Here is a 20,062-nt window from a genome sequence, read left to right on the forward strand (position 1 = left end):
TCTAACCTACTCCTCCCACCTAATACCCCGCACACCTAGTTCTATACCCCGCACACCTAGGGCTCAACTCGATTGCAATTCCACTCAACTCCCTCTCGATATCGCAACATCTGGACCTATTTCACAGAAGGATAAATACGGCTAAGCATAATAGTTCAGTGTCGCCGACACAAACAGCAAAAAGATTTTGAGCATTATGCTATAGCTTTTCCATTTGACAAAAATTTTTAAAGACTTGCTGTAATAAGTTTTAGCTGAAAAGAAGATTCAAAAAATTAGATAGATCTATTCATTATTTAGTATAGATAATATTTGTTGTTCAAAGAAATATCAACTCAAAGTTTAGCTTTTGATTTCCTGACAGCAACACATTCGAGTTCAAGCAAAACTCTTGCATCAGGAAACGTAACACTGACGCAAGATCTTGCAGGTTTTGTTTTCATATACTTTGCATAAATCGTGTTGATTTTTTCACGATCTTCAGGATTCTTGATAAAAAGTAAAACTTTTAATACACAATCAAGAGAGGAACCAGCAGCTTCTAAAACCTTCTCTAACTCTTTGATGGCCAATTCTGTTTGTCTTAGAACACAAGTGGAATATGAACCATCAGCTTCAACGCCAACTCGACCTGAAGTGAACACCAAGTCGTTATGCATATAAGCAGCTGACAAGACAGGATGCTCCTTCTTACCTAGTAAGTCCCAGGATAATTTTTCAACCATTGCTAAGAGATTTGAGTAGTTTTTTTACAGAAGGGAGTAGTTGAGAGGTGTAAAGGCAATAAAATAAACCCATTATGACAAAGAGAGAAGCCTTAATACCTTATATATACTCTTTTTTTATCTTGTAGTTGGTTATCCTCTAAACACTTCCTTCAGATAGTGAGTCGCTCAAATTACCTTTTAGAGGTTGAAATAGAATCTGTCCCGAAATTTTTAGCCAACGGCAGCAGCGTCGGCAGAATTCCTTAATTGAGATTAACCAGATGAAGTTTCATGGACTAGAAGGTTTAGGAAAAAGTATAAAATTTGCATAATTCAATAACTGTAACTACTCTGCTGAAAAATGGTAAGTTTGCATGGCCACAAATAGTATACAAGAATTTGTGTGCTGTGACTGGTTCGAATTGTCAGAAGCTTGCGAGCTATGTCTTTGTAAAGATTCAATAATTCAAATTAGTAAACAAGAGGAAGGATCTTCAAGTTTTGAGTATGTCGGCAGCATGGACATTTGATGCAAGAGGAAAGTAAATAACTGGCTTATACATCGATTTTCAATTATGATACTGGTCAAGTTTCGCAGAATAACCTCAATGCATTCGGAAAAGGTGTTGATTTTGCAACTAGAACGAAATCTCGATCAGTAGAGGGGTACAAATAAATAATTCTCCTCATAATTTTTTATTGCGACTATCTGATTCGTTACTGCAGTAAAATAATATGCCGTCGGCTGACTGCAATAGTTGGTGTATGCTTTCCAAAGTTGCTGTTGTTTATTCCCCATTTAAACCATCACTTAAACTACTTCAATTTTTGTATTTGATTAAAATGTACCGTTGCTATCAGCTTTGACTGCTCTTTCCACTTTCACAAATTCTATTCTATCTTAATTAAGAAAATCGAGTTTTTCATCAGCTAGCAGAGTTCATTGTTCTTTTTGCTTAATTTAGGACTTACAATTAAGAAAAAGGATAAACAATTTATCCTGGATTATCTTATTACAGTAATTCATAACTACAATCCTAAATGTTGTTTTTTAGCCCTAAGAAGTTCATTTACCTAAAACGACCAAGCTGCTTATCAACTAGGTATTAACTTTGGCAGAAGAGGCTTGAGATGGGAATAGATTTCGAAAGGTAAATAATATAAAAAATGTCGACATTCATCCGAAACCTGAAAGCTGACACCTTTGCATTATTATAGAGAAGAGTCCTGTGTCTCTTTTCGGAGGGCCTATAAAGGAAGCTTTGCTTGTTCTGCTGCAATTGTGCCAGAGAGTGTGTGGCTGTGGATTAGGATGCGCGGTTGTTAGGTATAAGGTGTAGTCTCTGTCTTTGTTCGGTGTACATTGCAAACCAAACTGAAAAACAGTTAGCACCAAGCGCAGCTTCTAACCTACTATTCAGAAACCATGTCAAATTGATCCCTTTGGCATATCAACTGGATTAACTTTGGCAGAAGGAGCTTGGGATGGCATTAGATTCTAAAAGGTAAATACAATGAAACAATGTTGACATCCATATAAAACCTGAAAACGGACACCTTTGCATTAAAATACTATAATCATATTTGAGTATATAATTTCGCCTTATAAAAACTCCTAGTCCTTCTTTTCACTTTCTTGTTTCAAAGCAGCATTGAATAGTTTGAAACCTTCCTTAGTGTCCTCGCCAATGAGCATGAATATCGGAGAAGATAGCATTCCTGTGAAATTTTCTGATTGAATCACTTCTGTAGATCCATTTTCAAGCTGCTTGAAAGTGAAAGAATGTTCACCAGAGAAAATATAGTTAGAAAGTAAGGTACCACACCATTTGAAACAACTTTCTGAGTTTTCTAATACCGTTGGCGTAAAGATGCTTTCTTTCTTCGATTTTGGAAGACAAACTTTAACTTTCAATTCGTCCCCAACGGAAACAGTATCTTGGGTTTTTCCTGGTGTAGTAACTTCTATTGTTTGTATGAAAGCAGTCCAGCTGGAGTAATTTATAAAATTTTGGAATGTTTTTCTAACTTTTTGAACATCGCAGTCGATCTCGATTGTTTCGGAAATAAGTGGCATTTTGTTGCTAGTATTATACGACTAATAAACTACTCTGTGCTGACTTCAGAAGACAGAACTGCGGCACAGTGGCGATATTACTGTTCGGAACGCCTGCCTCTCTTATAATGTTTTGCTATGAGAAGGCAATCGGAATTAGCATTCGAGCTAAATCCGCACGGCTACTTTTTTTTATTAAGGTTAGAGGCTTAAAATGAACTCTGACGAAGCTTTTGATATGACATTGGGTTCTTTATTTGCAGCAGCACTAATTTTAAACAATTCAATATGCTAGAAAAGTCACCACTAAAATTCTATGCTGTCCACAACCGTCATCTGGCCTCTTCTAACTCAACAGACTTTTATATATAAGGTTTTCTACTCTCAAAACTAATACAATCTTCCTGAAAAAGATTATCAAAGAACGACCTAGGTTTTGTCTTTATTGATATGGTACGTAATACATATTAACTTAGGTTTGTCTAAAAAGTTCGGCTGTAAAGAATATACTGCCGTGCAACGTAGATTGAAGTTTCTTTGCATGAACTTCATGCGCTGACGTGAATTGTTTTTGCTGATCAGGTTTTAACAGCAAACTGAAGCACTGGAATTATGCTGCGCAAGAATTGATAATACTATAAAAATACTTCTTATATTGTCGATCTCTCGTAGTCATATCGGAGCTGGTTAGAAATTGTGTACCAAGTAATAATATCATGGTTAACCTTACGGGCGTATGCGGGAAAAATATCGTTGAAATATTAACAGTTCGTGCATTTGAGAGCTCCATCTGAAGTCTGAATGATTGAATTTCATATATAAGTTTACAGCACTAATTTTTGTAATTTCAACTTACTCAAGTCATAGCTCATAAAGGGCGTTACCCTTCTCTTTCTAAGTAAATCATCCTGCCTTGAAACTTTTACTGCCACTTATACACACAATCCTGCATTGCAGCATTGTAGGGGGGGAGGGGGTGGGGGGTTTGCTTGAGATCACAGATAGAAAAGTTGGCTAACAATTCTATGCGGTATTCTTTCCCACAAATTGAAATGAGCTCAAAGATTTATCGCAGTGTTCTAAGTATTTACCACCCAAATCACTAGGAACGCCTTTTAACGCCAATAGTGCACAAACTCCACCAGGAACTTCAGGTTTTAGCAATTGACCTTTTTCATGAAACTCGATAAACTTCTTATGGGCATCAGATTTCATACCTCTTCCCAAGTTTTCTCTGATGTTAACTTGCATACCGGTGTCGACGACACCCGGGTCAATGCTTATACCTCTAATAAGACCGTCTTCTTCGGCATCAAGATCCATTGCCAAATGATTAACAGCTGCCTTGCTTGCACCGTATGCTAGCCATCCGTCATAACGAACCTCGCTTGCACTTGAAGAAACATAGACACATGTTGCTGGAACACCATCTTGCTTGGCTGTTATTCTCAAAATTGGAAGCAACTTTTGAGTCAATTCAACCAATGAAAAGAAATTGACATCAAATAGTTTCTTCATTTGGGATATATCAATTTTTTCGATATGTGCAATTGGTTCTAATATACCTGCATTAAAAATGACTGAGTTTATTTTACCAAATTTAGCAACGCTTTCATCAACCAATTTATCTAACGTTCTTGAATCAGTCAAATCGCCAGCAACAAAATGCACACGTTTTTTATCCTCTTCAGCCAAAGAGTCAACGAACTCCTGCAATTTGTCTCCTGAACGTGCAACTAGAACAAGTTTGCAGTTGTCTGACGATTTGAGCAAAATTTCCGCCATTGACTTGCCCATCCCGCGGGATGCGCCTGTAATTACTATAACTTTAACAGGACTGCTAGACATGATTGATTTGAGTTGTTGTGTCGCTTTAATAGCAAAAGGATCTGGACACTTTGGTCCAAGCGCCAAGGAAGAAGAATTAAATCAATTTGTGCTTAAGCTTTTTATAGCAAAAGTCAGTAGTATTCCTGATGCCTATTACTACTAGCCCATGTATGTGTGGCTGTAGCATTTTGCGTGGGATGAAATAATTTTGAAGGCGACGTCAAACAAGCTGAAATAGAGCCAGTGCGGACTACAGAGACAGACTCTATATCACGATCAATCCTGAAGTTCCAAAAAAGTGAATTTTTGCTGACTGCTGGATTTCGGTAAACCATGCGAAACTCGACTCAAAAAGTTGTTTGCAAAGGCACTTTCTATTCTGGACTCTATGCAAAGATTCTTCGGTGAAAAATTCTGCACGTTATGACGGTTGTTCTGCATTTTTCAGCTTAGTTTGAACCGAGTGACAAAATCATGAGTCGTTCAAAACAAAAGGTAGTCTCAATAATACTGAAGATTGAGATCTTCGGTGACCAACTAACTTTCCTAACTGATACCATCTGTATGATGGTGGTTATTGTACCTGATACATTCCACAGATATAGCAGAAGCATGTAATCAACTTGCAATGTTTTCAAATGACATACCATCCACTTTGGGCTACTTGGTGTTGCCCCAGAGTCTTGTGGCTTGGACCATGAACATCCCGTACTCTGTAACCTTGGCTAAAAGACGGATTACCGAAAAGGCCGCCAGTTGCATCAAAGTGGTGCATTTACATAAAAGTAGTTCTGCCAGTTAAAAATACACCTGGACATACACAGCCGCTCGATACCCAAGTGTATTCCGGGATACGTTTCCCGGAATAGAGCCCTGGCAAACAAACTTTCTGTCAGATCTTCGAACCCATAGGAGATAAGAACCTATCTGAACGGCGGCTGGCCCTAATGTCTACAAGGGAAACTTTTCCGAAAAGCGCGCCCTACCAGAAGTGCGACCCTCGTGTGTTAGCCAGTTGTCAATTTTTCCCGTAGACCCTTTTCTTTGGGGAAGAAGAGGGTATTACGGGGAGCCGAAAGAGGAGCTTTTGCCGACGCGAGTGGTTGAGGTCTCTGTGGAATGGTAATGTTTGGAGAAGAACCCAGGAAACCCATAGCCTAAAAGTGCTAAGGTAGCTTTAGCGTAGTATTTCACACTGCCTTGCAGATTCCATGTTTAACCCCATGGTAGCAGAAATATGCTTACCGTACATGGTACCTGGCGAGCAACGAGGACACGCCGATACCCGTACAATAGAAATGATATGGATGACGCAACGGAACAAAATCGCCTTTCCGAATTTGGAATAAGCGCTAGGGCGAGAAGATTAGATAAGAGACGGATAAGGTTTACCGAGACTTTATCCAGGGCAGCCTTCTTTCAATCCTCGGGAATCGTCTTATCGGGAAAGAGGAGTGGGTTAGGTGTCACCCATACCTTCAAATCTTTTGGGTTTTATGCGCCTTGGTATTTTCTTTGGTGAGGCAGATAGTGATAGCGTATACTCACTTCTTTTTATCATCTTTGGCCATTATGAATTTAGCACCATCCCTTATCGTTATCAAGTGGAAGCCCTATCATCTTACATATCTTTCATTTAAATCAAGAAATTCCTCTGGATTCCTCATTTAGTATTTAGAGGAAAGGTCCGAAGCATCAAAGTTGATAGGATCTGGTCCGAATTCATTAAAACTGCTTGCTCAACTCAAAGGCAACACAACAAACAAACAAAGCACTCTCAATGATTACTAAAGAAATCACTGATCTGGAATCCAAGTCGGGCGACAATTCGATTGAGAAGCAGGCAATCGATGTCACCGTCGAGTCACTGGGAAACGAAGTTGAAGATGATGCTGAGATTCATGACAAGGCCTTTTCTATCTTAAAAGGCCACATCGAGGAGGCTGTCACTGAAGAAGAAAATAAAAGAGTCAGAAGAAAAATTGATTTGAGAATTTTACCATTGATCACTTTAGTCTACGGTATGAATTATGTTGATAAGGCAGCTTTATCCTGGGCTGTCATGTTCAACCTGAAGAAAGATATACACATCGACGGTAACCAGTATTCATGGATATCGGCTATATTCTATTTTGGGTACCTAGGTGCAGAATATCCCGCCAACTATATTATTCACAAATTCTCTGTTTCAAAGATCATCTGCATTGTTTGTTTGGTCTGGGGAGTTTTACTTTTTGGTCACGTAGGAGTTAAAAATTATGGTGGGATGTTGGTCATTCGGTTTCTCCTCGGAGTATCAGAAGCACCAATATCTGCTGCTTGCATCAACTATGTGGGGGAATGGTATACCAAGTCCGAGCAACCTTTCAGATTCCTATGTTTTGCTTCAGGCCAAGGTGGTCTTTACATCATTTTTTCGCTGGTAGCTTACGGTTTGGGCCACACCGACGCAGAGTTAAAGCCATGGACTTACATCTACCTAACCCTTGCATGCCTTTCGATTATTTTGGGCACGTACATGTGGTTCTTCTTGCCTACTTTGCCAAATGAAGCATACTTTTTGAATGACAGAGAAAAGATCATTGCTTCCAAAAGAGTTGCAAATAACATGACAGGAATCAAAGATCTCAAGTGGAGAAATTATCAAATTTGGGACGCTATCAAAGATCCGAAAACATATTTTCTTGTGTTATATATGTTTTTCAGTATGATTCCAAATGGTGGACTAACAAACTTTAACACTTTGGTGCTTAGTTCTTTCAACTTTGACAAGTACACCACGATATTAGTTAATTTACCTTGGTCCTTCTTTTCTGCAGGTCAGATGTGGATTTGGGCCGTCTTCGGTATTTACTTCAAAAACTTGAGAATTTTAGGTCTAACTATCCCTATGATTATTGCTGTCATTGGATTGTCAATTGTTTACGCTACTGAAGATGGAGGGGCTTCCAAATGGGGTAGAGTATTTGCTTACTGGATGATTAATTCTTGTAGCGCTGCTTTCCCTTATGCGATGAACTTGACAGGTCAGTTGGTCAGTGGCCATACAAAACAATCATTCACGAATAGCGCAGTTTTAATTGCATTTGCTGTTGGAAATCTTGTCGGATCTTTCTGTTTCAACGCAAGTGATGCTCCGAGATATACTCATGCTCTTGCAACAATTATGGGTTGTTTTGCAGCTTGTATTGTCATTGGTGCCGGTTTAGGTATCTACATTTTTTACGAAAACAGAAGAAGGGACAAACTTTACGGCAATCCAGATGAGGATGAAACTTTGAGGCTAGAAGGTATTATCGATGGTTTGAAGGATAAAACGGATTCTGAAAACAAGAATTTTAGATTTGTGTACTAATCTTTTGTTAACTTCTATTTTTTGTGTGTTTTTTATGACTGTATAGTTAAGCTATTTTTGAATTACTGAATGATTTTGAATTAAATTTTACTCATTGTCGAAATTCGCAGGAAGTGTGTAAAGACCGAACTACCACATAGCTGTCACTACGCTGCTATGAAAAAGTCAGTAGTCATTATTTTCCCAAATCATAATGAAGCACCAGATAAGAGCATGATAAGCACCAGATAAGAGCGTGAAGTTTTACAAATATTTTTCGGGAACAGGATGGTATTTTCCGCCGTGTTATTGAAAATAGGAGTGATAACGCATGGACTCTAAAAGAGGGTTAAGCGATACTTATTTTGGCAACATTGCCTTCGGAAGTCCATTCCCTTGATTTACTTGCAGGAAGGGAAGAGCGAAAAAAAAGATAAGATTGTGAGGCCGAAGTCGTCGCTTATTCCATTTTAGGAAATCGAAACGGTAATCTTGCTTGATAGTAATTTCAATTTACCTTAAATCTAAGCGGTTTCCTGACTTCAAGTTAGATTTTGATGTAGCTTAATGATCCATACAAAATTCTAGATTCTATTCCTGACAGCAAAAACAATTTGATCAAATTCATTATGCCAGACGTCGTGTTTGATATCGTTGGTACTTGTATCTCTTATGAAAAATGTATTGAAGCCATTGAATCCAGACTTGGAGAAAGGTTCAAAAAATCAGGCATTGATCCAAGACTATTTTTTTTCTTCTGGTTAGCTGGTTGTGAAAGAGACTACTCTTATTTGTCGCAATGCAAACAATACCAGACTTTTGGGGACATCTTCAAATACACGTTTTACAGATCTTTGTTTTTTGCGGGAATCAAAGAACCAAGAGAATATGCAACTGATGACGACTTACAGTATGTTTACGACGAATGGCTTAAGCTTGAAGGTAGACCAGAATTGAAAGAAATGTTCAAGCGTTTGAGAGATTATGGCTTCACTATTTGGTGTTTGACAGATGCTTCACACGATAGAGTAGCTGGCTACTTCAAAAGATCTGACGTCTTCATGCCAGACGAAAACTTGATTTCTTGTGACTCACTCGGTATCGGAAAACCAGAAGCAGGAGTTTACAAATTTATTGCCGACAAGATTCCATCTTCGGGTAACGATGCATTTTTTGCAGCTTCTCATATGTGGGATTCGGCCGCTGCTAAGCAGGGTGGTTTCATCACAGCATGGTCTAATGTTCATGAGAAGGAGCCTTGTCTCGAAATTTTTGGCTCTCCTGATATTCTTGCTGAAGGTTTAGTTGACATGGCTGACAAAATCATTGCAAAACATAAAGAGCTATCTGGTAAATAATGCTGATTTAGTTACTGTAAGCGATATAGAATGCAATACTAAAATTAAAAGTAAATTTTGGAATGTTTTGATATTAAAGACAAGACTCATGCCAGAGATAAGGCCCAACCAAACTTCGTTGAAATTTCAAACCAGTAAACGCACTTGAGACCTTCCTTATTAATTTTCCAGGTGTGTTCTATAATAACCAAAATTCTTTGAAAGTTTTTCACAGGAAAAGAGTTTGACATCTGCAACACTTTTTCCGCGATAAAGGAACGGTCACATTTTGAAATACATGACATACCAGCCACAAGCAATGGAAAACAAAGTGAGGCTTGAACTTTAGATCCAAGGATAATACTAATACAAGGAAGCAACTCAACAACCAAAATCTGAATTTCTGGAGAGGCAGGTGGAATTTTTTTAACCAAAGTTTTGAGATAAATCAAAGCACTCAATCTAAATGCTTCAAACAACGTAAGATGATGTTCAAGGTCCTTATCACTTTTCAAGTAACAAAGAGACATTGCATGTGGTTTGGTGTTTTTCAGAAGCGTTTGCAAACTTTCATACTTTTTTTCCAATTGGCTGTACACTTTGTTTCTTGCTTTCGAAAATTCTTCATATTTGTACGCTTCCTCCAATTCCTTTAATCGTTTTTCTGCATTCTTCAATTTGACGAATGTATTCGTAATTTCTCCAATTAACAAAAATACCGGTCGCACACAACCCTGTAATGGGTCACAGACTAGGTCATTATCGATCACTGCAGGTCCAATTTCATTAGCATTGTTTTTAACGAAATAATTTTCGGAAACCGTACTATCCATACTTCCATACACTTTGTCTGATCCAGACTGAGTAGCTGACAATTCAAAACTTTTAACAGGTTCCGGGTCTGACATGGTTATATCCAGTATTTGACAATACTCAGCCATTGTGAAGCATGTTCCTTCAATATGGCTTATACTTGCAAGAACATCATGATATAAAAAATTTGATACAAGCCACTTTGTTTCTTTAAAATCACCCATACAATTTTTAATTTCCTTCAAATCTCCGTTTGACTGGTCCAACAAGAACTTATGCAAAGTTTTGAAGTATTTGTACCATTCTCTAACGTCTCCTGCACATATCAGTACTGCACACAAAATGGTATATAATGAAAAAATTGCCAGCTTTTCACTTTTAGTTGGCTCTTTACCTAATTCTTGTTTGGATAATATTACTGATTTCTTGATGTAGTCTAAAGGTATATGTTGATTTGACTCATCATTTAAAAAGACACCTGCCCACCCTATCAATGCATACAGGATTGACTTGTTGTTTTCTGCAAGCGGTAGATATAGACTCAAGAAAAAATTCGACTCTTTTGGTAATATCGATATTGTTTGAGATACACAAGTCCTGTAGTAATCCAAATACACAACCTCAGTGTCTTTTAACCCAAAAAGTAGCTTTTGCGAAGGAAACGTGTTCAAAGTGATTTCAAAAAAGGGTGTAGTGTAGTGTCTCTTACCGAGTTCCTGTTTCAAAGATTCCAGAAGGAATGAGTTTTTTTGCTTTTCCCTATCACTTTGTTCAATAATATTGCGCATATTTAAAGTGCTTTCCGTTATTTGTTCCTCCATAGCATTTTCACAACTATTAAGTAAAAATGATTTCTCCAAAGTTCGAATTTCAGCAGTTGAATCTAAATCTTCGAAATAAATGTCCGCTTTTCCTGAAAGCTTTGAATTTGGGTCAATTGTCATGCAGTCACCATCAGATGATTCACTCACAGTTTTTACAAGTTGCAGCTGATTTGGTTCTTGCTGTTTATTCCTACTCTTTTGGGGTTCTTGTTTGAATTCGGGCCATACGCATGGAATCCCTGTTTTCAAACAACGTCCACATGACGGCTTGATCTCATCACATCTTCTCTTTCTTCTTTTACACTCTTTGCAACCTTTTCTCGATCTTGAGTTTATACCCAGCCGCTTGTTCTCTGCATTCTTTGAGTTCCGAAAAAAAACATTGTGATTCTTCTTTCCTTTATCCGTCACTTTGCATGATATATCACTTTTGTCTAAAATAGACATGTTACTGTCTAGATCTAAAGTCGCAAACATTCTTTGAGCGTAAGAGAAAACGTTCTTGTTGCTTAAGCACTGGCTTTGTAGACCGATTAAAGCTTGAGTCATTAGCATACAGTTCCAGTTGAAGAAGGGTGACACTGGTTTATCTTTATGCGAACATGTGTATACATGAGTACGCGCCCTGATGACAAAATTCAAAAGATAAGGAACTTTCGAGGGCGGGTGAATAAACCCGAAAATATGGTCCGCACCTGGACAATCGGGAAATGGCACAGTAGTTTTCTTCCTAGAGATATTGACTACTCTGCTCACCATGCTGTTCTTCCTTCTTTTTGCCACTATTGGTTACAAAGCAACCTAATATAGCAGTATTTGTGTTTATCGTTGTTAGACAAATAGTTGTTCTATCCAAACCCTAGTTCTTGCCGCATTTGATAAAAAAGGAATTGTTAAGGCAGTACTAAAAAATACAGCTACCAGCCCTGTGGGCCACTCTATTCAAAAATTCATCCAGGAGATAACCAAAAGCTCAAGGAATAGTATGGATATAGAAGTACTAGGATCTATTGTTAGCAACCGCAGAAGCTTAGCCTACTCTAATTAGACAACCTTAGCGAACAACTGATATGCTCGGAGTTACGCGTGTACGTAAACAGGTGAATACCAGCTGCTAAATTCCAGAGACGATGTCATGTAATATTATTTTGATATCGCATGGCAAAATGTGATGATAATCGATTTTTGGTTATCTCATTGATTTATAGCACAGGCTCATTTTAGAGACACATGTTGAGATAAGAAGCCGAAGTCAATAAGTATCATTAAATTAGAGAAAGAGGCTTATAAAGACAAGGCATTAGAGAAGAGCCTTGTAATGACAATGCATCCGACAAGAGGCTTAGAATGACAAGGCATCAAGTAATCTAACACTGGAAAGATTAGCCGGCGTCATGAGTGTATAAATAGGAGAGGTTTTGTCTCCTAGCTGTGTTCAGAATTATTAGTTATTAAAAGTTGTATGTGTTGTTTTTAACTAAGCAACAAGAATAATATAAAGTGAACAATATCCATTGTATATTGTTCACTTTATATTATACTTATTGCTTATTAATATATAACTAATATAACTAATATAACTAACCTACAAACTAATACTCTCAAACATAAAAACAAGGGACAAACCTCTTGTATTTATACACTTATACCTTCGGTTAAACCTTCCATGATACATTCATCACTGCGGCTAGACTTTACATTATACATGTATCACGGCGGCTAACTTTCCAGTTTTAGATTACTAAGATGCCTTATCATGGTAAGATTCTTATCTCTTATCCCTCGATCTTTATTGGCTTCGGCATCTTATCTCAACAGGTTCTAGCGCATTTATGTAGCCAAAAAGAAGAAAAGAACTGTTTTTTTACTATATCAAGGGCTCAAGTGAGGATGCAGAAATGCTTATCTTTTACAAGGAAAGCATAAGTGGCCGAGCGGTCTAAGGCGACAGACTCAAGTTCTGTTACTGGTAACAGTGCGCAGGTTCGAATCCTGTCTTATGCACCCTTTCTTTCTAGCGGCCTTAGCTCAGTGGGAGAGCGCCAGACTGAAGATCTGGAGGCCCTGTGTTCGATCCACAGAGGTCGCATCTATTTTTTTCAAATTTTTGATCTGTGAATTATCAAGCTACATATACCGTTGGCAGTTATATTCCAACGTCAGTTTGTTTACGATATTTTCAGTAGGGGGCATTTTATTTCGATACATTGAACTAATAAAAGAAGTTTTTGAGGGTGAAATAAATAAATAATAAATAGTAATAAATATCGTTAAAAAAATGGCCAATCAAATAAAGTATTTAATCTGACAAGACATCAAGCCTATTTACCACCTTCGATTTTCTTAACTAATTCAATGTACTTCTTGGTAGAGAAGGACTTTGGTCTCTCGATAGCCATACCGATACCTCTGTCGACAATTAATTGAGGCAAGACACCGAAAGCTCTTGCAACACCAAACAAAACAGTGTAGTAAGATTGTTGGGTCAAACCGTAGTATTGTAACAAGATACCAGAGTGGGAGTCGACATTAGGCCATGGGTTCTTGGTCTTACCTTGCTTTTCCAAGACCTTTGGAGCAATTTCGTAAATGTTAGAGACTAATCTGAACATGTCGTAGTCTGGCATGTGCTTCAGTGCGAATTCTCTTTGAGCAGTATATCTTGGGTCAGTCTTTCTCAAGACAGCGTGACCGTAACCTGGGATGACTCTACCAGAGTTCAAGGTGGACCAGAGGTATTCTTCGATCTTCTTCTTGTCGTCGATTTCACCATTGATGGCCTTCTTCATGCTCATCAACCATTCCAAAACTTCTTGGTTAGCTCTACCATGCAATGGACCAGCCAAACCGTTCAAACCAGCAGCAAGGGAAAGGTATGGGGAGGATAAAGCGGAACCGACCAAGTGGGTGGTGTGGGCAGAAACGTTACCACCTTCGTGGTCGGAGTGAATGGAGAGGTACAATCTCATCAATTCGATGAATTCCTTGTTGTCACCGAAACCAAGCATGTTAGCAAAGTTGTGGGAGTAGTCCAAGGTTGGGTCGACAGCTGCAACCTTACCGTCCTTGAAGGAGTTTCTGTAGATCTTAGCAGCGACGTTTGGCAACTTAGCCAATAAGTCGATGGCGTCTTCGTAGGTGTACTTCCAGTATTCCTTCTTGTTGACACCGTCAGCGTAGGCCTTGGCGAACTTGGACTCGGATTCCAAAGCGTTGACGGCGATGGAGAACTGGGCCATTGGGTGCAAGTCGGTTGGACAGGTATCTAAGAGATCAACAACGTGCTTTGGCAAGGCGGATCTGGAGGCCAATTCGGCAGAGAAGGCCTTGGTTTGAGCAGCAGATGGGACCTCACCAGTCAACAACAACCAGAAAAGAGCTTCTGGCAAAGGCTCGGAGGAGCCCTCGGCCTTTGGCAAAGCCTTTTGGATGTCTGGAATGGTCATACCTCTGAATCTGATACCTTCCAGAGGGTCAAGAACGGAACCTTCCCAGACCAAACCCTTGATACCTCTCATACCACCGTAGGCTTGTTCGAGCAAGACTTCACCAATGACAGTCTTACCGTGCTTGGACTTCAACTCCTTGACTTCTGCTTGCCACCCTGGAAGGAGTTCGGCGAATCTTTCCTTCAAGGTTGGTTCGGCAGTCGAGTAGGCTCTGGTAGCGGACTTTGCGAAGTTTCTGAGAGACATGTTTGTTGTTTGCGAAATATAGAGTTGAAACGGATGGATCAAAACCTGCAGAAGGAGAAGGAGAAGGAGAAGGAAAAGAAAAAGAAGATACAGGGAAACAGAAAAAACACCCCAAAACCAATCCCAAACCAAAAACACAGGCAACAAACACCCTCCAACCACAGCACAACTTCGGACGGACGACCCGCTTTCAACAACAGGAAAGAATGGTTATATATGGGTTCCTGGTGTCGACGAGCTTCCCCGATGCGTGCTCCCGCCCGCTGCGGGTCGCCACCTGGACTCGCAAAAAGGTCATCAATTGCCTGCTCGCGTACGTAATCGCGCTTGCGTTCCACCGGCCGGGTCCCCTTTTTCGGCACCGAGACTGGGCACGAACGGTTGCGGGTCCGTTCTGAGCCTGCCGGGGCCGCCCGCGTGCCGGGGCAGCCGGCTGCCGGGAGCGAGCAACTCCGCGCATTAAACGCAGAGGCGGTGCCGGGGGGCGCCGGCAGAAGGGAAAGAAGGGAAAGCAGGGAAAGTGCGGGAGAGCTGTGGCGCAGGGGTGAGGAGTATCACGTGGAAAAAGGAAGGTACATCTGTGCACCAACAATGAAGGAGCTGACGTAAGCAAGCGAGAGGAACCACGATAGTTGCCAGGGATGAAGGCATACTCCAGAAGAAGGCCCTGCCACGCCTTGATGTGATCAGATGAGCATGGCTATCGTGGGCTCCGTCCTGGCACCAGTCCACAGCAGCCATGTCGAAGGTCCCCCGTAATTTCAAGCTACTGGAGGAGTTGGAAAAGGGCGAGAAGGGTCTAGGACCGGACTCGTGTTCGTACGGGCTCGCCGACCCCAATGACATCTCCATGACGAACTGGAACGCCACCATCCTTGGCCCGCCCAACTCGAACCACGAAAACAGAATCTACTCCTTGCGAATCACCTGCGGCAAGGACTACCCGGACCAGCCGCCCGTGGTGAAGTTCATCTCGAAAATCAACCTTCCGTGCGTGGACAAGACGAACGGCAGCGTGCTCCCAGACAGCTTCAGAACCTTGTCCAACTGGTCCCGGTCGTACTCGATCGAGATCGTCTTGTTGGACCTCCGCAAGTCGATGGCGGACCCGCACAACAAAAAGCTGCCCCAGCCAAAGGAGGGTGAGACCTTCTGAGCCTCTCGTGTGCCATACCCCGCCATATATCTTCGTTACACGCCCGTGTGTACATGTCTAGTCGTCTCTTTCTAAGTACTTCTATTCTACATACCCGCCGGCCTGGCCTTGCCCGCTCAGGTCACCCCATCTTGCCGTAGTACTGCTGTATCTTCTCCCTCAGAATCCGGTCCGCCCTCAGAAACTCCTTCACCCCGTCGTCGTACGCATACCGGTTGTCTTCCTCGCAGGTGATCTCGATGTTCCGATGCACCTTGGTGCCTTTACTGCCGTCTATGTCGAACCGACTCGTCGTGCTCCTGTGTAGCGGCGTCAACTTATACCCAATCACCTCCTTCTCCTTGTTTTCCAGACATCGGAGAAACATCCTCTTGAACGGTAGACAGTAAACTTTGTTCCCGTCGTAAGTGCACTGGTTCTGCAGCAGCTCATAGAGCTCGCAACCGCTGGGAATCTCTCCTCTCTTCATCGCCCCGCCACTGCTATCACTCCTATCGCCGCCGTTCAGTTTGGGGTACATGTTCTCGATCTCTTCTCGTGTGTATACGGGTAGTGCAGGAGCCATCCTTGTCTTAATGCTGTGCTCTGTCTCCCCTTTTAGAGCAAAAGCTGAAATGGCGGGAAGAAGATCCTGTTCTGCATACCACGCATTCCTAATGTAACATTTTCGTTTTCGTCATGTTGAAGTATCCCCCACACATGTTCGGATCACCCTCGTTTACACTTTTTTATAAAGAAACATGACCTTCCCGTTGGGGCTGTAGCTCTTGTTTTTCTATCCCCATGTGGGTCCCTTCGGGCCATTTCTTCTCCGTTCTGCTCCATTTGATCAAGGCCCTGCATTATACACCACAAATAATGTCTGCCTTTCCGTCCCAAGCATTGGAATCCGTTTTCAACAAATTCCCGCCCCCTCAAAACCCAAATTTCAGCTATGGGACAGCAGGTTTCAGATTAGGCGCTTCAAAGCTTGATTCTATAATGGTTGCAGTTGCATCACTTGCAATCGTCCGTTCACTCTCTTGTTTGGACGAGACGAGCACCCCGCAGACAATTGGTATCATGATCACGGCTTCCCACAACCCCCCACAAGATAATGGTGTGAAAATAGTCGATCCTTTGGGTGATATGCTTCCTCAGGACTGGGAACCACTGGCAACAAAATTAGCCAATTGTGCAACGTTCAAGGAATTTGAGAAGATCATAAAGCCCTTATGGACTAAATATAGCTCAGCGGCTTCAAGCAAACCAGCCAAATTGGTCATCGGAAGAGATACACGAGAGAGCGGACCAAGGTTACTAAGGATATGTACTGAGCTGTTCGATTCCTTCTCCGACAAGCTAGTAATTTACCGCAACTTCGAGGAATTGAGTACCCCCGAACTACACTATATAACCCGGTCATTTAATGACGTTTCTTTTGGCGTACCATCCGAATCAGGCTATTATGACAAACTATCGAACTCGTTCTTGCGTATCCTCAAACTATATGATATTTCACCTGACGTATTGGTTAGCACAACAGTTGATTGTGCAAATGGAGTTGGTGCAGATAAGCTTAAGGCGTTTTTAGAAACCAGCCCATCATTGTCCTCCAAGTTCGCAATTGTCAACTCCGACACGGCTGATCCATTGCAGCTAAATGTCCAATGCGGTGCCGACTTCGTGAAAACAAATCAAAAGTTGCCTAACGGTATTGATTCAGATTTAGCTTCTAAAGATTTAAGTCTATGTGCATCTTTTGATGGTGATGCTGATAGATTAGTATGCTACTTTTGTGACAAACCATCCAAAAAGTTTATTTTACTAGACGGTGATAAAATCGCAATTCTTTTGTCTAGACTTATTTCTACCTTGATTACTCAACTTCCAGAGAACAATTTGGAGATTGGTATCGTGCAAACAGCTTACGCAAATGGAGCGTCAACCAGCTATATTGTCAATAAATTGAAATTGCCATCAGTGTGTGCTAAGACAGGTGTGAAACATCTACACCACGAAGCTATGAAATTCGATATCGGAATTTACTTTGAAGCAAACGGTCATGGAACAGTTTTGTTTTCCGAGAAATTTACTGCCGAATTGAAGAAATTCGAAGGACATTCAAAAGCTGCCGAAGTTTTACTTTTGCTGAAAGAACTTATCAATCAAACAGTTGGCGATGCATTAAGCGACCTATTGGCCGTGGTTGCGTCGTTGGCAATACTCAAAGTAGATGCTGCAGAATGGGCAAATACCTATCATGATCTTCCGAACAAGTTATCTAAGGTGGTTGTGAAAGATCGTAATCTATTCGTGACTACTGATGCCGAGAGAAGGTTAGTTAAACCTCCAATTCAAAGTAAGATTGACGATTTTGTTTTGCAAACCAAACAAGGCAGGTCTTTCGTAAGACCAAGTGGTACGGAGGATGCTGTCCGGGTATACGCAGAGGCGGAGACAGAGGAAGAATGCCTGAGATTGGCTGAACAGGTTGTTCACCTTGTTGAAAACTACTCGTAGAAAATTAAAAAAAGATAAATTCCCCGAACACGTAGACAGTTCTATAATTTTCGACGCGTTATTTTTTCTTTTTCATCGTCATGGTTTTGTACTAAAGCTATATAGAAGCGGCATGCAACTTAGCTATCGTTATTATTCGAAGTTTCTACTCGGGAAATCTCACTATTTTCAACCAAACGAACAGATTTTTTGCTTCAAAGTACAATCGCTATACCAAACCATACTCATAGATCCAACAATGTTTGGGAATCTCTTGACAAAAAATGATGATCTAACTGCACCGGATAATAACTTAGATAGTCATGGTACGTTATTGAAGCCTTTTTATGTTTGCCAGCTATATGACTACATGACATATTTCAAATACTAACTATTTGCAAAACTCTTACTAATCCCACTCAAAAATTAAAACAGACCCTCCTATACCACTAGCCTCACAAAATCAGGCCTCTCCTGAGGCTAAAGCCACATCTCCGTTACATTTTCAAAATATGCCAAATGATAATGCAGTAAAAAACTCCGTACGACCAAAAGTTACAGAAAACGAAGATAACATATCAAAAGAGAACTTTTCATATTTATCTTCTAGAATGTCGCCTATGCCAGGTGCATGGACCGTTCCCGAAAACACGACTGTACAATTTAAGCAGCAAGATTTTGATCATTTCCTTGAATCTGAAAATGAAGATCTAGCTAACGGCCCAGTATTTGGACTGTATAAGGAGGATAAGTATTCCGGTAGCATGAATATCCGTGAGGTCCAGGGAATACTGAAAGAAGGAAGAAAAGCATCTGATAGTGATAGATCGATAATTCCAAGTTCATCTTCTGAATTTACTGAAGATGATTTTGAAAGCGTCGAAAGTTTTCCACTAGAAAATATGGGCAACGCTTTTTCTGGAAGCGTTTCTCCTACAGAAGGCTTACAATTCCATTCGATTAAAGACGTAGACCAGAACTCTACTTCTAGTGATATCTCCAACACCACATCTTCAATGCTAGATTCTTCGGTGCCAACCCAAGATCTCAAAAATATGATTTTGGAAAATAGCTTGAACGATCCACCAATCTTAGCTGCAGATAATGGATTTGATGATTCTACCCCTATTGTCGCACAAGATGGATTTGGAGGTAGCGATAAAACCCCTACTGCTTCATTTAAAGATGAAGAATTTGACAATGAAGACCTGAAACTTTCATCTGAAGTTATCAACGAGATATTCGATGATGGTAACGATAGTCCACCACCAGAAGAAAGTGCCAGAATACAAAGTGTTTCTTCAAGTGTTTACTCTGATTTCCCAGCAAATGTATTAAATGGCGCTAATTCACAGCGGCTAGCAAGTATTAGCTCTAGTGTCTATTCTCAGGTACCGGGACGTAAATCAGCGGGAGCCAATGAAGGACTAAGAAACTTTAGAATATCCTCTTTCAAACCAACTTTACATAAACATTTGAGTCGGCCACTACCGAATGAATCCATTAACGAAGCAAAATCACCTGGTTTGACAATAGATAAGGAAGATGATCTGCAGATACCTCCGAGGAGCAATAGAGCTTACAAAAATTCCACGTATGTGAACAAATATGAATTGGTATCCGAGAATGAAGCATTGGATTTCACAAACGGACATCAAAAAGATATTGAAAAGACTGACAACAGAGAAATGAAAATCATTAAAGACGATAATTTCAACGTTTCCAAAAATAGTGTTCAACCAAAAACTAGAGTTTCTGTTTTGAACCAGTCCATCTATCAAAGTCACTATGATTCTAAAACGGGTACCCCTTCGCAGACAACCATGCCT

The 20,062-nt window shown here is 40.5% G+C and overlaps 12 protein-coding genes and 2 non-coding genes across 14 annotated transcripts; 8 read left to right on the top strand and 6 right to left on the bottom strand.

Annotated features, from left to right (window-relative positions):
* Positions 1-335: 335 nt before the first annotated feature.
* Positions 336-812, bottom strand: PICMEDRAFT_47269 (hypothetical protein; the record flags this gene model as incomplete). The annotated part of the gene is made up of 1 exon (XM_019163125.1): positions 336-812. The coding sequence occupies exon 1, from the start codon at positions 723-725 to the stop codon at positions 336-338; it is 390 nt and encodes a 129-aa protein (XP_019019418.1). The 5' UTR covers positions 726-812.
* A 1,023-nt stretch (positions 813-1,835) lies between these two features.
* Positions 1,836-2,865, bottom strand: PICMEDRAFT_13908 (hypothetical protein). Its single transcript, XM_019160125.1, has one exon. The coding sequence runs from the start codon at positions 2,782-2,784 to the stop codon at positions 2,323-2,325; it is 462 nt and encodes a 153-aa protein (XP_019019419.1). The 5' UTR covers positions 2,785-2,865; the 3' UTR covers positions 1,836-2,322.
* Positions 2,866-3,669: 804 nt separating this feature from the next.
* Positions 3,670-4,826, bottom strand: PICMEDRAFT_79905 (hypothetical protein). The gene has a single exon (XM_019164976.1). It carries the CDS (start codon positions 4,609-4,611, stop codon positions 3,787-3,789), a length of 825 nt encoding a protein of 274 aa, XP_019019420.1. The 5' UTR covers positions 4,612-4,826; the 3' UTR covers positions 3,670-3,786.
* A 953-nt stretch (positions 4,827-5,779) lies between these two features.
* On the top strand, positions 5,780-6,151 carry PICMEDRAFT_13910 (hypothetical protein). Its single transcript, XM_019160126.1, has one exon. It carries the CDS (start codon positions 5,831-5,833, stop codon positions 6,113-6,115), a length of 285 nt encoding a protein of 94 aa, XP_019019421.1. The 5' UTR covers positions 5,780-5,830; the 3' UTR covers positions 6,116-6,151.
* Positions 6,152-6,373: 222 nt separating this feature from the next.
* PICMEDRAFT_69958 (hypothetical protein) lies at positions 6,374-7,948 on the top strand (the record flags this gene model as incomplete). Its single annotated transcript, XM_019163514.1, has 1 exon — positions 6,374-7,948. The coding sequence occupies one exon, from the start codon at positions 6,374-6,376 to the stop codon at positions 7,946-7,948; it is 1,575 nt and encodes a 524-aa protein (XP_019019422.1).
* A 608-nt stretch (positions 7,949-8,556) lies between these two features.
* PICMEDRAFT_47278 (hypothetical protein) lies at positions 8,557-9,603 on the top strand (the record flags this gene model as incomplete). The annotated part of the gene is made up of 1 exon (XM_019163126.1): positions 8,557-9,603. One exon carries the CDS (start codon positions 8,557-8,559, stop codon positions 9,283-9,285), a length of 729 nt encoding a protein of 242 aa, XP_019019423.1. The 3' UTR covers positions 9,286-9,603.
* PICMEDRAFT_30297 (hypothetical protein) lies at positions 9,372-10,865 on the bottom strand (the record flags this gene model as incomplete). The annotated part of the gene is made up of 2 exons (XM_019162635.1): positions 9,372-10,033; positions 10,148-10,865. 2 exons carry the CDS (start codon positions 10,863-10,865, stop codon positions 9,372-9,374), a joined length of 1,380 nt encoding a protein of 459 aa, XP_019019424.1.
* A 1,956-nt stretch (positions 10,866-12,821) lies between these two features.
* On the top strand, positions 12,822-12,905 carry PICMEDRAFT_t1. Its single transcript has one exon. It is a non-coding gene; the product is annotated as a tRNA-Leu (tRNA).
* On the top strand, positions 12,864-13,365 carry PICMEDRAFT_79928 (hypothetical protein). The gene has a single exon (XM_019164978.1). It carries the CDS (start codon positions 12,901-12,903, stop codon positions 13,150-13,152), a length of 252 nt encoding a protein of 83 aa, XP_019019425.1. The 5' UTR covers positions 12,864-12,900; the 3' UTR covers positions 13,153-13,365.
* Positions 12,919-12,990, top strand: PICMEDRAFT_t2. The gene has a single exon. It is a non-coding gene; the product is annotated as a tRNA-Phe (tRNA).
* On the bottom strand, positions 13,223-14,596 carry PICMEDRAFT_69961 (hypothetical protein; the record flags this gene model as incomplete). The annotated part of the gene is made up of 1 exon (XM_019163515.1): positions 13,223-14,596. The coding sequence occupies one exon, from the start codon at positions 14,594-14,596 to the stop codon at positions 13,223-13,225; it is 1,374 nt and encodes a 457-aa protein (XP_019019426.1).
* A 739-nt stretch (positions 14,597-15,335) lies between these two features.
* Positions 15,336-15,752, top strand: PICMEDRAFT_69962 (hypothetical protein; the record flags this gene model as incomplete). Its single annotated transcript, XM_019163516.1, has 1 exon — positions 15,336-15,752. The coding sequence occupies one exon, from the start codon at positions 15,336-15,338 to the stop codon at positions 15,750-15,752; it is 417 nt and encodes a 138-aa protein (XP_019019427.1).
* A 61-nt stretch (positions 15,753-15,813) lies between these two features.
* PICMEDRAFT_79922 (hypothetical protein) lies at positions 15,814-16,739 on the bottom strand. The gene has a single exon (XM_019164977.1). The coding sequence runs from the start codon at positions 16,315-16,317 to the stop codon at positions 15,874-15,876; it is 444 nt and encodes a 147-aa protein (XP_019019428.1). The 5' UTR covers positions 16,318-16,739; the 3' UTR covers positions 15,814-15,873.
* On the top strand, positions 16,557-18,384 carry PICMEDRAFT_13912 (hypothetical protein). Its single transcript, XM_019160127.1, has one exon. The coding sequence runs from the start codon at positions 16,611-16,613 to the stop codon at positions 18,252-18,254; it is 1,644 nt and encodes a 547-aa protein (XP_019019429.1). The 5' UTR covers positions 16,557-16,610; the 3' UTR covers positions 18,255-18,384.
* The last annotated feature ends 1,678 nt before the right edge of the window (positions 18,385-20,062 follow it).

Source organism: Pichia membranifaciens, assembly GCF_001661235.1.
Source record: "Pichia membranifaciens NRRL Y-2026 unplaced genomic scaffold PICMEscaffold_1, whole genome shotgun sequence".
Taxonomy (NCBI): domain Eukaryota; kingdom Fungi; phylum Ascomycota; class Pichiomycetes; order Pichiales; family Pichiaceae; genus Pichia; species Pichia membranifaciens.

Coding starts and splice junctions, on each gene's coding strand:
- PICMEDRAFT_13908 (XM_019160125.1), bottom strand. CDS start 2,784: ATGCCACTTATTTCCGAAACAATCGAGATCGACTGCGATGTTCAAAAA.
- PICMEDRAFT_79905 (XM_019164976.1), bottom strand. CDS start 4,611: ATGTCTAGCAGTCCTGTTAAAGTTATAGTAATTACAGGCGCATCCCGC.
- PICMEDRAFT_13910 (XM_019160126.1), top strand. CDS start 5,831: ATGCTTACCGTACATGGTACCTGGCGAGCAACGAGGACACGCCGATAC.
- PICMEDRAFT_79928 (XM_019164978.1), top strand. CDS start 12,901: ATGCACCCTTTCTTTCTAGCGGCCTTAGCTCAGTGGGAGAGCGCCAGA.
- PICMEDRAFT_79922 (XM_019164977.1), bottom strand. CDS start 16,317: ATGGCTCCTGCACTACCCGTATACACACGAGAAGAGATCGAGAACATG.
- PICMEDRAFT_13912 (XM_019160127.1), top strand. CDS start 16,611: ATGTCTGCCTTTCCGTCCCAAGCATTGGAATCCGTTTTCAACAAATTC.